Source organism: Uranotaenia lowii, chromosome 2, assembly GCF_029784155.1.
Source record: "Uranotaenia lowii strain MFRU-FL chromosome 2, ASM2978415v1, whole genome shotgun sequence".
NCBI lineage: Eukaryota > Metazoa > Arthropoda > Insecta > Diptera > Culicidae > Uranotaenia > Uranotaenia lowii.
This window is the reverse complement of record NC_073692.1, coordinates 53,807,880-53,823,553: the sequence shown is the minus strand read 5'-3', so window position 1 is coordinate 53,823,553 and position 15,674 is coordinate 53,807,880. Positions and strand designations below refer to the sequence as shown.

Genomic DNA, 15,674 nt, shown 5'->3' with positions numbered 1-15,674 from the left:
ACGTGTCCCCGCTGATTATTTTGTTGAGTAGCGTGGCTCAAATAAGCAGATTGTTGTGTGAAGTTTACATGCAAAATTTAAGTCGAATAGCACAAGAAGGGCCTCTAGTTTGTAAAGAAATTTGAAATATTATCTTCGGGTAGCTTTTATTTCATCAATAACCGTCAAACGGGGCATTATGCAACAGCCGGGTTAGATGCTACATTTGTATACCACATCAAGAGATGTTATTTTTTATTTGAATATAATGTAGTGAAGTTATCGTTTAATGATAACAAAATAATGATGACTTATTTCCTAACATCGTGAGATAGATTTTTAAATATTTTGACTCTCATAGAAAATTTAAAAAAATGTTCCAAAGATATACCTACATTTTTTTATATTTTTCCAATTCCCTTATAACATACCTTGCCTATTTCAACACTGTTGGTGTGATTATTTTTTTTGGAAAATCAGCATTTTTTTAAATAAATATTTAAATAATTCAGTTACCAATCTGGGCTAAAAATTCATCAAAATGCAAATCAAAGATTCACCTTTTAAATCTTGATTCCATTTGCTGTTATGATTGGTTCACTTCACGCGTTTGTTGAATTTAAAATATCATCTATCATAACATGAACTTTTATGATTTAAGCTAGATGATTTTTCACCCCTAAATGTATGCAGCACCTTTATGGTTTTAATGTCATTTTTGACAGAAAAATATAACATGAACTTTTATGATTTAAACAAGATAATTGTTTACCCCTAAATGTATGCAGCACCTTTATGGTTTTAAAATCATTTTTGACAGAAAAACATAGCATAAACTTTTATGATTTAAGCTAGATGATTTTTAACCCCTAAATGTATGCAGCACCTTTAAAGTTTTGAAATCATTTTTGACAGAAAATTGTAAAATTTTATTCGAACGAAACAAAAACATACTGCATTTGGTGCTTTATGCGTTATGACATCAGAAATATATCTTAAACTATAAATTTTCAAACGTTTTCATTTGATTTTCCCATTCATTCTTGCCACTTATCTAGACCTTTTTTAGAAAGGTGAAAATCGTATGTTTTTGCAGATTTGAAAATAGCTGGGGAAGCAATGATTTTTCCGACTACGTAATTTTGATGTCCCATCAACCTTAAGCCTTTTGATTTAAAGGCAGAGTGATTATCTGTGGATGTTAAGTTTTTAAAAGCCATTTAGGTTGATAAGGGTGCAGGATGTTCTTGTTTACAATACTTCTTTCAACACCGGCCGATTTCTTTGTAAAACATATTATCTGAAAGCCTTAACTTCGACAATCGTTTTATATGAACATTGAATGTAAATTAGAGTAATAATGTTAACGTTGTTTAGGTACAAAAATAGTCTAAAATTCGTTTTGCTTACATCGTCGCACAGCCACCCCCAGCAGCCAGCCAGCAGCTGTGAGCTACTTGAAGCAATCAAATACATATGTGCCTAACTCGAAGCAATTCTGAATCGTCACACGCAAAGTTATTTCTCCCAGGGAGGCCTCTTTGGGAGGAGCTCAGAGCCTCCGAGGGAGCAAAGAGTGACTGGCGCTCCTAGCGATTCTGGCAGTAAGAGAAGCGAGAAAGAGTGGTTTTCGACTGCCAGGAGTTTGGGAGTTCCTTCTCAATGAGTGGTACTGCTCTGCCTCTTATGAGTCGCGCCTCAGGATGCGTCCGAAGCCTGGTTGACACCTTTCGGCGTTTTTTTCTAACCGCACGCATAGCTTAGTTCGGGGTTTCGTCTCAAATCTTCGCGAAACGTTTTCAATGTGTTCAACCTCGAATACAATAAACGAAGTGTACCTATAAAGATTCAATTTTTCACAACACCACGTTCTCATCGATTATTGGCAAACTGACTTTGCAGAGGTTCGTTTTCATTACCGATTTAATGTGGAAATTGGCAGTTATGGCTACAATATACTAAAACGCAATCTAATGCTGCACATTTAGATTTTCAATACTGATGGTCACATCCCCAAGGCAAAGCAATTATGATGTTAATATTTCCAGTTATTGCTACTTAGTTTAAAGCGATAAAAATGAATTGTCCAATTGTCCACAATACTTTCGGTAATTAAAGCCATTTTAAATGCCGCTACAAACAAAGCTCCTTCAATTATGCTTACACTAGTGCTTGCAGAGGCAGAATGCTTTCTAACTTCGCCATTAATATAACTAACGAGTAAGGGGTTGAAACGGGGGAGAGAGAAAAAAATATCACAATACCGCCAACACAGCGAGGATATTGCTCCCGGTCGGGGATGTCGACGTCACCAGACGACACGACCCCAAATGGTCATAAATAACGAATTAACGATACTTTGAGAAAGACAAATTGAAGAGTCTCGATGCTCCGAACATAAATGGTTTCCATTACCGAATACTTTCGTCGGCAGGCAGAAAGGATTCAATTCTCAGGGACAGGGGGGAAAGAATCAAAACCCATTGACCTGTGACGATAATGGGTGCAATCATTCTTCCATGGATGCTGATGGAGCCATTTCTTAGAGGCATGGAAATCTTTAAATCAACATGTGACGGCAGCAAAAAGTGAGGAAGAACCCCACTTGATCAGCAAATGCCCAGTTGTTGGCATGGGTATTATTTGCTTGCCTAAGTTAAGTTTGTGTCTATCGAACTATCGAGTTGATAACGATTCTATTTGTCTAATCCTTATTGCACACGAGAAAACGTTAAAAATAAATAACTTATTCAACGACAAGAGGTTTGAAGAAAAAATACATTTTTTCGGACTCACCCTGTAAGTGCGATGAAATTCTTTGCATAATCTAAGGCGATTTACTCAGTGGGTATTCTTAGTATACATGCAGGCGCTTTCTTTTTAGGGCAGTTGGTGTATCGCGTAAACACGTGGAGTTCAGTTTTAGGAAAGTGCTCCTCATTGAATAAAAGTGGAGATGAAAGCGCCGAAAAATTCTTAAATATTATTAAAAGATTAACCAGTTGATACAATCGACACAATCACCTTAACTAAGGACTCACCTTGCCGTGTAGCTTCTGATCAACAGGTTAAGCAGATTAAAATTTTCAATCAAAGCATAACATGATTCGCTCAGCTCGAAGCGGCCTAATTGGATCGTGTTGGGTTGGGACGTTTCGGAAGAAGACTAGCACACAATGCAATAAAACACGTATGACATATTTTTGATTACTTTTTAATTTTATTTGATATAAACGTTTTTTTTTTGAATGCCTTATCTGGCTGATTTCATATTTGCACAGCTTTGCAGATTATATTTTTGCCCATTCGTCAATCGTTGTTTTTTTGTTTTGTTCTCATTTAACGGAAATTGGTATAAAATGAAATTAAATGCGCTCAACTGAACATGCTGATAACAATCACAAATGTAGACGAGTAATTGCTGCCGGTTCTGTTATTTATTTGTTGACATTTCAATCGCGATGTCGATCGCAATCTTCCGCTTCAGCTTCCATATACTGAAACATCTGGTGTGTCATAATTTGAATTGAGTGTTTTATGGTTTTTAGCAACTTTTCGGGCACCCGAATTGGAAAGTCGTGGGCGTGCTGTATGTTCAAGCATAAGGTGCATATGTCGGCTAGTTTGTATTACATGTGTCACAATATGTATAATGATATGAGGGTTTTTTATGAAATGTGTGAATAACGATATTCATGAGTTTGGAAGAGAAAATCAATGTTCATTCATTACTTGTCACTGGTTGCGAATTGATTGGAACTTTACTGCTTTTTTCTCTACTAGACCGCGTGTCTGTGATAAATCGGTTACGTGCGACTGGGCACACAAAATGTAATTTAATAAAATTTGTGTACGCGATGTAAACTCAAATGGCCAAACGCCCTTCCGTTGCTGAAACAACAAATAATTTGGTTGAATGGATTTCAGCCCTTCATAATTATGATAATTTTGAGTAATTTAGCTGCTGATACGAAGTGAACCGGTGGTCATTAATTCAATTTATGGTTGAGGCCAAAAAATGTTGCAAATAAATGTAATAAACACACATTCTCAACAGAAGAAGTTGTTCTAAACTTAAAATGTTTGAGAGCTCAATGCAATCCAGCATACATTTTGAATACGCCTATTGATATGCTGTAAAATCTTTTAGTCGGAATTTTTGTACTAAAATGTCAACGTTGAACTCAAGTTAAGATGGCGCTCCAGGCGCTTGAGAGATTTATGAATTCTCATTACACCCAAAATTTAAAAAAAGGCAAATTTAGCAAAACAGAAAGGTGAAGTCCAAAGGGCAACATTTACCTCTGCGGCCAAGTTTATCTGTACAGAATTGACAGAAAAGATACAACTCACCTAAAAAAAGATAAAAGTTAAACATTAGTGGTATCGATGAAATTTTTTAACTTTAATCTTTAATTTCCAATTCTCCTTCGTTACCTTTTAATTTTCAACTCCACCACCATGGTCCTTGTTTTTCGACCTTCAATGCTTAAATTTCCTACTTTCAATGGTCTCTCTCCCCTCTTCGATTAAAAAGTTGGTGTCCAACAAACTTTTTACAACACAAAGCTCCATAGAAATTGTTTTAATGAATATATTTGAAAAACAACTAACTACCATCTCAGTCATTGGCGATGTTTAATTGACAGAGAAAAAAAACCCAGTAGAACGTACCTATCCCGAAACCAATTCAATTAAAATGCAGTTAAAGAGAAGGTCCTTCTTCCGGTTGCTCCCCATCGAAGGAAAGTCGGCGTGCTCTTCCTGTTGCTTTGAGTAGTATCTAACTGTCGCCCAATCGAGCGAGCGAACGATGGAATAGACCGGCAAAAATAAACTAAATCGAACCACTTCACTATCGTACCATTTGATACTGGCCTTTAGCTTCTTCAATAATACAATTTAATTAAAAGCTAACTAGCTTCCGTCACACAGCAGCGCAGTGTACGACATCGATCCTGTAGAATTCCGTTTTTTAGTTAAAAACGGCCAATACTGACATATAGTATAAGCTAAGTAATCAATTGCCACGGATGGGAAATTGTGTAAGTAACAGGAAGGTAGCATACGACAAAGTAAAACATTTCGCCAAACCGATTGCATTGAACCTTCTTCGCTGATAAACAACTCCCATAAAAATCATTCCGGGTTAATTACATTGTTGGTAGGAAAAATAGATCTTAAATAGATTCTACTAGGTACCTATATATTCTTTAATACCGAGAATGCTAAGTGATTCTTCACAATTTGATACTGCAAGAATTCTCAGCAAAAAATTCACTGAAAAAACAGAAAATTTTCACTTCCGGAATTTTGTTAACCTTTTTTAGGGAATTAGTAAGCCAAAACTTTGCCAAATTCTATATTACGCTATCAGATAATCAACATGATCATCCATGAGTTCTTTTAATACTCAACTTATACTAGATTAACTAATGCAGAGGATGGTTTGAGCGGCAATGTTGAAATGCCACCAATCAAATCAAAGCCCGAAACAAGGTTTTGAACATACAAGAATTTGTGTTTAATGCTTTTCAATGTTAACATCGTAAGATGCTAGGTATAATAAAATTGTTGTTGTTTCGTTTTAAAGATGATATTGTTCAACGGAACCTATTCCTTAAATGTTTTAGATTGTAGTTAAGTTATCGTAACGTGTAAAATTATTCTTAACGATAGCAAATTTTTCTAGCTTATCATATACCTACAACAATTATTATATTTCGATAGGAAATATATTTAAATTTCGTGTAATATCAAAAAACAAAACCCAACAAGCTTCAGAATAAAATAAAAAAGTGATACAATATACAACACCAGTACACAAAATTTAACAAGCTTAATTATTAAGTTTTTGATTTACGGTTTTCGGTTAAGAGTAGCTTTACTTGCAATTGAAGCTTTTTACATTCCGGCTCTTATAATGTGCTTTCAATCGAGGCATGTTTGTACAATTCAAGCAGTTATGAAACTGTTTTTTTAAATATATTAGAATGACGTTTGTTCAATGCAAATTTAATTACCAGGATTTTTAAATACTGACAACAGTAACAGAAAAGCATAAGAAAATCAACTTATTGATACTTACCCGATCGTGGATAAATTATGTTTCGATCAATTTTCAAAAGTGCACCGCAAGCCAACAAGTGTAGAATAAAAGCGTCACCAGCAACAGAACCATGTGCAGACAAAAATAAACTTTCGAAAAGCATTTCACCGCAAGAATTGTCAGCCGAAAGCAAATCAAACGAACCAAAGTATATGGGTAATAGGCTAAAACGCAGGTTTATTTGGAAATGCTTTACATAAATATAAATTGCTTTCTACAAAGTAACGATAATATATTCAATTGTTAAGCAACCGTGCTTGTCTTCTGTTTGTTGCGCTGCCCCGGGTAAGTCCCATAGGTGGGATCTATGGCCGGCCGCAGGCAGAGGATTAAATTAACATCTCGCACTGTTATAAATCCGTCGAGTCGGACGATTTAGGTCGTCCCACCGGCGGAGGCGGTGCTGGGACCTGCGGTCGCTTGATTTTACTCTGATCGGCGCCCCGGGGCGACTGCGGCACCTGTTGGAGACTAGTAGTGCTGTTGCTGACATTGTTGTGATTGGTTGTAGCGTTATCTGATTCGGCTGTCCCAGTTGTTGGTGACTGGAGATCGCTGCCCAGCGAGCCGGTGGATTCCATCATGGCCAGCGGTGGAACACCTTCCGGTACTGTAATCACCGGCAAAGAGCTGGTGCTGTTTGAATTTTTGTCTTTCTTTGCTTTTTCATCGCCTTGTACGTCCACTATTGCAACTTGCTGTTTATCAATGTTATACATTTGGGTTCGCTCGAGAACCGTTAGCCCTTTGCTTTCCTTGTTACTGCTTGTTTCCCCTCGAAAGCTTTGAGCTTTTTTCAGCGAAGTTGCCGAGCTGATCACAGTATTCGTACCTTCACTGACCTTGGATATTTCCGGTATGGATCCCTTAAAGCTCTGAGGCCTCAACAGTATCGCAGGTCTTTCAGGGATTACCGGTTTCTCCCGGATGTTAACCGATGCACCTCCCGTGGGAGTGGCCGGGCTGTGACCACTTTCTTCATCAGCACTGCTACATCCCGTAGGGTAACCAGCTGAAGGGGTAGTCGTTTTAGCCACTACCACTGTTGTTCTTGGTAAAGCTACCGGTTTTACCGGGAGTGGGCAGGAAGGCCGATTGTGGTTTTCCTTATTTTCTTTATTTCTGGAAAACAATAAAGATTATCAGAATTGTATTTTTATCATCAACATAAAAATAAACACAAACATACCCTAAACTGCTACTAGTATCACAATGGGAAGCATTTGGTAGTTTGCTATTGTTGTTTTGGTGATGCTGCTTGTGACTACGGTTTAACGTGTGACTATCGCCAATCTGCACTGCGGCCGGTCGCGGGGGAGGGATTTTGTCCCCAGCGGATTTGGACATTTTCAGCAGGTTGTCATGACTTTCGGCCCGCACCATCATCATCGGTTGCCGATCGTTGCTGTACTCCTGTTGGGCCTGCATGAGGGCCGTGTGCTGTAGCGACTGAAAACTGTCGTCCCCTCGGTCGATGCTGTGGTTCTGATTGTTGTTGAGCTGCTTGAAGAAAGCCGTCGTGTTTGACGATAGCTTTCCTTCACCGCGCGATTCCCTCACATGGTGTCCAGAGGAATTCGTTGAAGCACCCTTGCTGTGACTGTCGGGTGGCGTTGGGGCTGCTTGTTTGTTGTGTTTTCGCCTTACCGTTGGTTTCGGACTGCTCTCGTGCGGGGGACTGGAATGATCAGAAAGAGAACTATTTGACTGACTCCGATGTTTGTTGAGCTGATCATTGCTGTTGATTAGAATTAGACTAGTATCGTGGCTGCTGCTGCGGGAATGTGACATCGAGGCCTTGTGGGAGTTGTTGGAGCTCGTCCCTCCTCCTCCTCCACCGCCGCTTCCCCCACCACTGTTGTAGTATCGAACATCATCCTGGCTAACCGCGGTGGCTGTCACTATCATTGATTTGGACATGTAATCACTACCGGGAGGCATTGCCCTAACCGGCATATCCTTATCTACCGGAAAACCACCATTATCCGGAAACAACGAATCTCTGCTCATACTTTGATAAAAGTTCACTTCGCCTTCGAAAAAGAAGCCCCAATCAGCGATCAGCGCTTCCACTATTGTGTTGACCGTCGCGGTGCTGTTGACCTGGTCAATATAATTCTCGTTCTCATTCGGAGACCAGAGCAAGTTCGGAGACATCACTATAGCAATGTTCTGGGGGGACATTTTGTTTTCCTGATTCTTCTCCGACAGGTAGGACAGGAACTTGGTGAGGTATCGTAGATTGTCGTAGTTCTCTCGGGGCAGCTGGTTCACGATGTTCAGGATGGCCGCCTTCCGTTGCGTTTCGTTTTGTTTCTGCGCTGCCGACACAAAGTCCGGATAGAACTCGAATGTCAGCAGCGGTTCCGGTAAGCTTCGGAGATACTTTTTCAGTACCCCGGCGATTACATGGGGATCGGCATACTTGTCCGCCAGCGGAGGTGCCACATAGTTTGCATTTATCGCCGATATCATGCGCCGCAGCTTCGAAGATGCTGAAAGAGTGGTGAAATGGGTTATTAAAGATCACGACGCTTCATTGTATATTTATAGATTCCCAGAAAAAACTGGAGCGTATCATGTATTATGTACCCTATCTCAGATCTTAAATCCCAGATCTTAGGCTTTAAGAATAAGGACTGAGGTGTAAGGTCTTATGATTAAGATTTCAGATCTCAGGTCTCACTTCATAGCTCCCAGATCTTGGTCAGGGTTTAAATCTCAGGTTTATGTCAATTTTTTTGAAGTTAAAGAGCTGGTGTCAGTTCCAATTTCAATATTTTAAACAGATTTTGTTAATAGCACGATTTATTACACGGTTTGCAATGAGCACGGAATTAACGCTGTTTTTAGCAGTAAGCACGATTTTAACAGGGTTTTTTTAGAATAAATTTTTTCACACGGTAGTATGTACATACGTATTAAAAAAAAACTATAGTCACTATTAATCGCTCTGGAATCTAAGAAGGAAAAAAGGCAAATAGCAAAAAAAAGTAGAATTCTCCAGATTCATAACAAATGTACAGCTGCTATCAGCAAATAAAAGATAACGTTGTGTTATTTCATGAAGATAATAAAATCGCAAAAGAAATTCAAAGAAATGGTATCGCATAAAGGTGATGTTTCATTAAGAAAGGCTTAAGAAGAAGGGAATCACATTTGAAAAAGAAACATTTGTTTTAGATTCAGAGAAATCAAGAAATATAATGTTAACCCTAGTCCGTCCAAGATTTGATTACTCGTTGGGAGATTTTGGAGTGTCAATTTAATACTCCTGACTAACGGCGCAATATTTCTCTTGTTTCTCAATCGATTTGTACAAAATTTAAAGTTTAAAGAACCGATAATGCGCCTGAATGATATGCAATACCAGAGCAAAAGGATAGGGTTTGTCATTGTATTTCGTTCGATCCGAGGTTTCACTTATCCGAGGTGGTCGCGGGAGCTCAGAAGGAGCGCGGATAAGTGGGGTTCTACTGTTTAACGTTTCTCCTGACTTTTTGGATAAATGATCTCGATGTACTCTTTTTGGTGCCGCGGTATATGGTAACCCTATACTAACACTCAAGAGCGAATGAGGGTTAAATAAAAATCTGGCCATAGAAGAAAGCGACAAGAACTTTCAAGTTCTCAAAACTCTTTTTAGATACTCACCACATCCTACCCGTAGTAGCCCTTCTTCGTAGAGACCTTTCTCTAGAAGACAGCACACGCACAGTTCGATCACGTAAGCAATCTTTCGATCAGTCGCCTTCAGATGTTCTCGCAGCGGTGTGTTGAAAGTCTGTTTATTATTCCTTCCTAAAATTTAAAGTAAAAATGTGAGCATTAAAACATTTAGCCGAAGATTTTAAGTGAAACTTACGAAACAGCCCATCCATACCGTTGATGGTACTTTGGATTTCCCGCAGGGCCGAGGTATAGTACAGTTCCTGATGCTTCACGTACTCCTTGACGTAGTTCGCAATGTTCTCCTCCTCGGCGAGCAATTCGTACATGTAGGACTCGTATAGATCCCGCTCCTTCTCCAGTTTGCTGTGCAGCTCTTCCTGGTCATCCTTAAGCTGTACCAGCTTCGCCTGGTTCCCCAGCTGGTCGCTGTTGCGTTGCGCGGACTGCGAATAAAATGTAGGGAAATTTAAAAATAAATATATTTTTTAAATGATCACAATCTTGATGGACGATTAGAACCTCAACCTGTCTGTTTAGAAATCTGACAATCCGACATATGAAAAAATGTATTTGTACTACAATTTGCTTAAGACCTTGTGATTTTGGACGAACTTTTTTAAAAGAATCATAAATTTTCTGTGAACCTTTAAAATATACAAAGTTAAGGGAAGGCATACATGCTAAAAATACAGTAAAAATAAGCATCCTTGGCTACTGCGCAAAACTCGTACATGTTGAATACTAGATAAACCTGCCTAGTATATGAACATTCAATGAATCAAAACCAGTCAAATTCTCTTGCGAAATGATTACCAATAAAACGACGACGCCGATAAATGACAACTTCAGCTGGGAATCATCAGCTCATCGGAAACCCGCAACTATTCAAATTTGCAAAACGAAAAGTGAAGGTTAGCTACTCCTCCAGCTCTAGAATCGCCCATAGCTTGTTCCAGCAGTGAGTACATGCAGCAAAGTTAAACAAATGATTCATCACTTTCAACCCCTCATCATCACAATGCATATACACAAACCAGCCCTGGCAGTTCTATAAAACTGCTTGGAACAGAGCAAAAAAAATCAACAACAAATCAGATAATACCTCCTTCCAAGGGTGAAGTCATCGACCGTCCGTCGTTGAGTTGCGCGAAAAAAAAACAAAAACAAAACAAACCAACACTTACATCATACTTCTGCCGGGTCGCATCGTACTCCTGTTGGCACTTGCTCACGGTACGCTTCTGCTTCTGGATGGTGGCCAGATGGCGCTCGATGATGTCGTTCAGGTTCTTGCTGACCGAGTTCTCCACGTTGACCTCGTTGTTGACCACCTCGGAGGCGATGGTTTTCTCCAGACGGGCTGTGGAGATAAGAGATGTGATTAGTCTCGAGTGTTTGTCGTATAACAATATAGAAAATCCACACGAAAAAATTGGAACTGTAACATTTTGAAATATTTTTAAAGATTCCGCTTAACTTTTCAGATTCCAGTGGATTGGCTGGTAAAAATTTTAAACTGTAGCTGAATGTAAGAATCCTTTCGGGATTGACACAAGTTGTCACACAACCCTATTTTTTCAAATGGCAAATGACCACGCATACTGGAATACATAATCTTAGACGACTTATATAGGCACGTGATATCTCCTTCGCCCTAAACTTCACCTGAAGCCTTTGATCTTGATCCTACCCGTAGACTGCCATAAAACTTTACTTCGAATGAGAGGCACTTAAACTTTATACGGCAGTACTCATACACGGACTAAAAAATCGTTTCACACTTCATAAAATGCATACTACACAGATGAATCCTACCAAACAGTTTATTCTACGCTGACTCAAATGATTTTACTGACGACGAATGACCATCCTATCCCGAGAGAAACCACCTTGAACACTTCTTTTTTCTTCGATATCCATTGCAGGGAAATTAAAGAGTAATCGTCAGCTCTACTTGGACTGTCCAAGTTGGACATTCTCTGAAGTTCGAGTTAAACTACCTCGCATGAGGGCGTATTGACGAGGTCTACTACTACAAATCCCGTATTCGTTTACACCACTCGATAGTGTTGCACCGTCCCGGCCAAAAACTGTTCTTACTTATAGTTAGTGTGCGTGATATCGAGAGTGCCAAATGTAAACATCAAGCTGTGCATCGAGAAGCACGACCTTCCAAAATTCACGATAGTATTGGTGAAGGCACAAGCAACATTGAATATTTTCAGAGTGTGCCACCGTCCACATTACACTACCAGTGGACCACTCATCGTGAAAACGAGCTCGAAAACTTCCGGTAGTGAACCGGTGCAAAACTAAACAAAAACGAATACGATATAAGAAGCGGGCCATAGACTACACCACATTTGGGCAAATGCGATGAAATTCTGTCGCTGTGAAAACGATTCGCATCGTGTATGAAACTGTTTGAATGTTAGCTGTCGAACTACCATTTGTTACATCTGCGATGGATTTACGGCTGCTTCGTTCGTGGTACTGAGTTGGCCAACGTTGGCAAGGTTCACTTTCAACATTGCAAGAGCTTCAAGGAGACTTAATCTTCTGGCATCCATCAGGGAACTAACTAATCCCTGGGTCTACGCGTTGAAACTATAACCACCGGGATTCGACCTGTAGGGTCCTCGAATATATTATCCACCATAGCGCCAACGATTATCTAGGTCCACCTCGACGTAGCGTATCCGTTACAAAGGAAGATCCCGTCGACTTTGGGTATCATGCAACATCTAATGAGCGTCATGCACAGGTTACACTTCGTGCGATGGCTAAGTCTTTTCGACCGCAGTTTCTTGTGAAGTCCATAGTAGGCACAACACAAGACAACAGCAGGCAGTGGATCAGTCTGGTCAGCTTCCCGGAAGAGCCAGTCTCGTCCATGATTTTCAGTAGCTCGTCACGGTCGATCGTGTCGTATGCGGCTTTGAAGTCGCTGAATAGATGATGCGTATTGGCTCTGTGTTCACGGCATTTTCGGAGGATTTGCCGTAATGTGAAGATCTGGTCCGTCATAGACTGTCCCTCCATGAAGCCGGCCTGATGACTTCCCATGAATCTGTTTGCTTGTGGCGTTAGGCAGCGGAGTAGGATTCGGGACAGCACTCAGTAGGCGGCATTTAGGACAATGATCGCTCGGTAGTTCTCACAGTCCAATTTGTCCAATTTCTTGTAAATGGGGTATATTGCCCTCTCTTTCCATCGGCCAACTTGTCCGGGCCCATTTTGATGAGTTTTGGACGCATTTTTACCATCCCCAGATAGTGGTCTGACTCGATGTTGGCCCCTCGACAGGATCTGACGTCGATGATGTCCGAGAAGTGCCGACTGTCTATCAAAACGTGGTCGTTCTATGATTCCGTTTGGTACGGTGATCTTCAGGTGTACTTGTGTTGGAGGCGGTGCTGGAAAAAGGTAATACGTACGGCAATTCGTTTGGAGGCGGCGAAATCTATTAGTCTGAGGCCGTTTCCGTTGGTCAGTTGGTGCGCACTGAACCTTCTTATTGGCGGTTTGAATGCTGCCTCCAGGCCGACCTGAGCGTTAAAATTTCCGATGACGACCTAGATATCATGGTTTGGTCGGCGGTCGTATTCACCTTCAAGCTGCGCGTATAATTCTTCTTTGTCGTCACCGGTACTACCGAGGTGAGAGCTGTGCACGTTGATGATGCTGATGTTGAAGAACCGATCCTTGATTCTCGACCGGCACATTCGTGGGTCGATCAGCCACCACTCGATCATGCGCTTTTTCATCTTCTCCATCTCTATAAAAGCTGTCCCAAGCTCGTGTGTGTGATCACGCAGCTCTGGTAGAACGCATGACCATCTTGGTACGTTCGTAACGTGGAGCCCTTCCAGCATACCTCCTGCAGCGGTACGACGTCGAATTTGCGGCTCTTCAATTCGTTGGAGAGCACATGGGTACTGCCCATGAAATTAAGAGATCGGCAGTTCCATGTTCCAAGTTTCCAATCGCTAGTCCCTTTTGGTCGCGTGGGTCTTTGCCGATTTCCATCCGAAACTTGTTGTTCGTTGTTCGTTGCTTGTGTTTTTTTGTAGTCACGAGCTCGAAAGGTCCGCAGCTAACCCCACTATCTCGCAGGACGACCCTCGTGATGTTGCTGTTTTGGATCCCGAACACCACCAGGACGTTGTTGTACTCCGCACGCCGCCCCTGACATGGAGAACAGCCCCCTAACTCAATTAGCATACGACTAAAGCATCCAACGGGGTTGGATATCCGATCTCCGCTAAGATTGATCGCACCCCAACTAGCACCACGGACAGGTAGAGAATCGGTTTCTATATATCTTGCCATATGAAACTGCTTATATATCTGCTACTTACTCCCCGTTCAGCATTTTCTTCACTGCCATATGTCACAAGAGCTGTTGAGCCTCCGTGAAGAGGTTGATATTTATTCGGATTATGCTCATGCCTTACGAAGCCAGACTGAAGAAGAGGAGAGGAGACCGGTTCTGCGCAGTGGTCACCCTTGACGTGAAGAACGCCTTCAAAAGCGTCAGTTGGGCAGCAATTACGTCGTAGCTCATTCGTATGAGGATTCCGGCATATATCTGTAGGATGGTGGAGAGTTACATCCGTAATCACCAACTACAGTACATGACCAGTAAGAGATTGAAAACAGTGAGCGTCTAGGCAGAGGTTTCACAAGGATCGATACTCGGTTTGGTATTATGAAACATCGTTTAAGACGAGCTGCCGAGACTGCGTCTCCCCACGGGAGTGAGACTTGTGGGTTTCGCCGACGACGTGGTTCTCCTGGCATCAGCCTCATCAACCGTAGAGGTCCAGCTACTCGCCACAGTAGCGATTGAGAAGGTGGAAAGTTAGATGCGCTCCAAAAGCTTGCATCTGGCTCACTAGAAGACCTAGATGGTGCTGATCACCAACCTGATTTCAGCACAATCAGGGACGATTGCAGCTGGACAGTGCGCAATCGAATCCAAGCGTGCGATCAAGTACCTGGGGGTCACGATCGACGACCGGCTGAGCTTTACGGCCCACGTCGACTACGCCTGTAAGAGTGGCCCTCTAAAGGGCCATGTCGAACAACTCGGCGATCCGCTGCAACCAAAGGAGGGTCCTGGCGAGTGTGGCCTCGTCCGTTTTTCGGTACAGAGCGGCAGCCTTGAGCAGGCAGTGTAAAGCTCCGCAGCCTGCAGCGACTGATGAACCAGCGAGTTATCAGCGCATACCGAACGGTGTCCTCGGCAGCTGGTGATGTGGCGGGGGTCATGCCCATCTCGGTCTTGCTGAGGAAAATACCTTCTGCTACGAGCACAGGCACATGCCTGATGTGCGGAAACATGCCAGAGAGCCCTCGATGTCCAGCTGGCAGCACCAGTGGGACAGCTCGGAACGCGGCCGGTGGACCCATCGCTTGATCCCTAACGTCGGACTTTGGATGGATCGGAAACATGGAGAGGTAGATTTCTGCATGACACAGTTTTTGACTGGTCACGAATGCTTCATGCAGTACCACCATCGGTTTGGGAACGGGGCCTCGCCATTCGGCTCAACCTTCGGTGAGACAGTTGAAAACCAGAGCACGTAGTGTTCAACTGTCCGAGGGTCGAAGGGGTACGCACTAACATGTTTGCCACCTGCGGACCAAACACGACAGCCGAAAACATCGTGCGGAGGATACCAATACTTGACGCATGGTCAGCGATGGGTTCACCCGGATCATGACTGCCCTGCAGAGGAGTTGGTATCAGAACCAGTCCGCGACTGGTGTAGGGTGACTCCTTCGTGAGGGAGCATCTCAGTAGTGTGCGTCCTAACCTGGCAGTAAAGAATACAAAGATAAGACTTTATCTTCTGCGTATGCCGAGCTGTTAGGTACGTCGCGCGTGTGTGTTTGAGTACTTCCACCG

At 41.9% G+C, this 15,674-nt stretch overlaps 1 protein-coding gene across 4 annotated transcripts in view; it reads right to left on the bottom strand.

Annotated features, from left to right (window-relative positions):
* Positions 1 to 6,237: 6,237 nt before the first annotated feature.
* The window catches only part of LOC129740950 (uncharacterized), an 82,110-nt gene continuing 72,673 nt past the window's right edge, over positions 6,238 to 15,674 (bottom strand). For all 4 annotated transcript variants that reach the window (XM_055732608.1, XM_055732609.1, XM_055732610.1 and 1 more), the window contains 5 exons: positions 10,945 to 11,120; positions 9,954 to 10,203; positions 9,743 to 9,889; positions 7,278 to 8,583; positions 6,238 to 7,210 (listed from right to left, as the gene is read on the bottom strand). In XM_055732608.1, the coding sequence (XP_055588583.1) occupies positions 6,439 to 7,210; positions 7,278 to 8,583; positions 9,743 to 9,889; positions 9,954 to 10,203; positions 10,945 to 11,120 (2,651 nt within the window). In that variant the 3' untranslated portion in view covers positions 6,238 to 6,438. The remainder of the gene's footprint in view (positions 7,211 to 7,277; positions 8,584 to 9,742; positions 9,890 to 9,953; positions 10,204 to 10,944; positions 11,121 to 15,674) is intronic.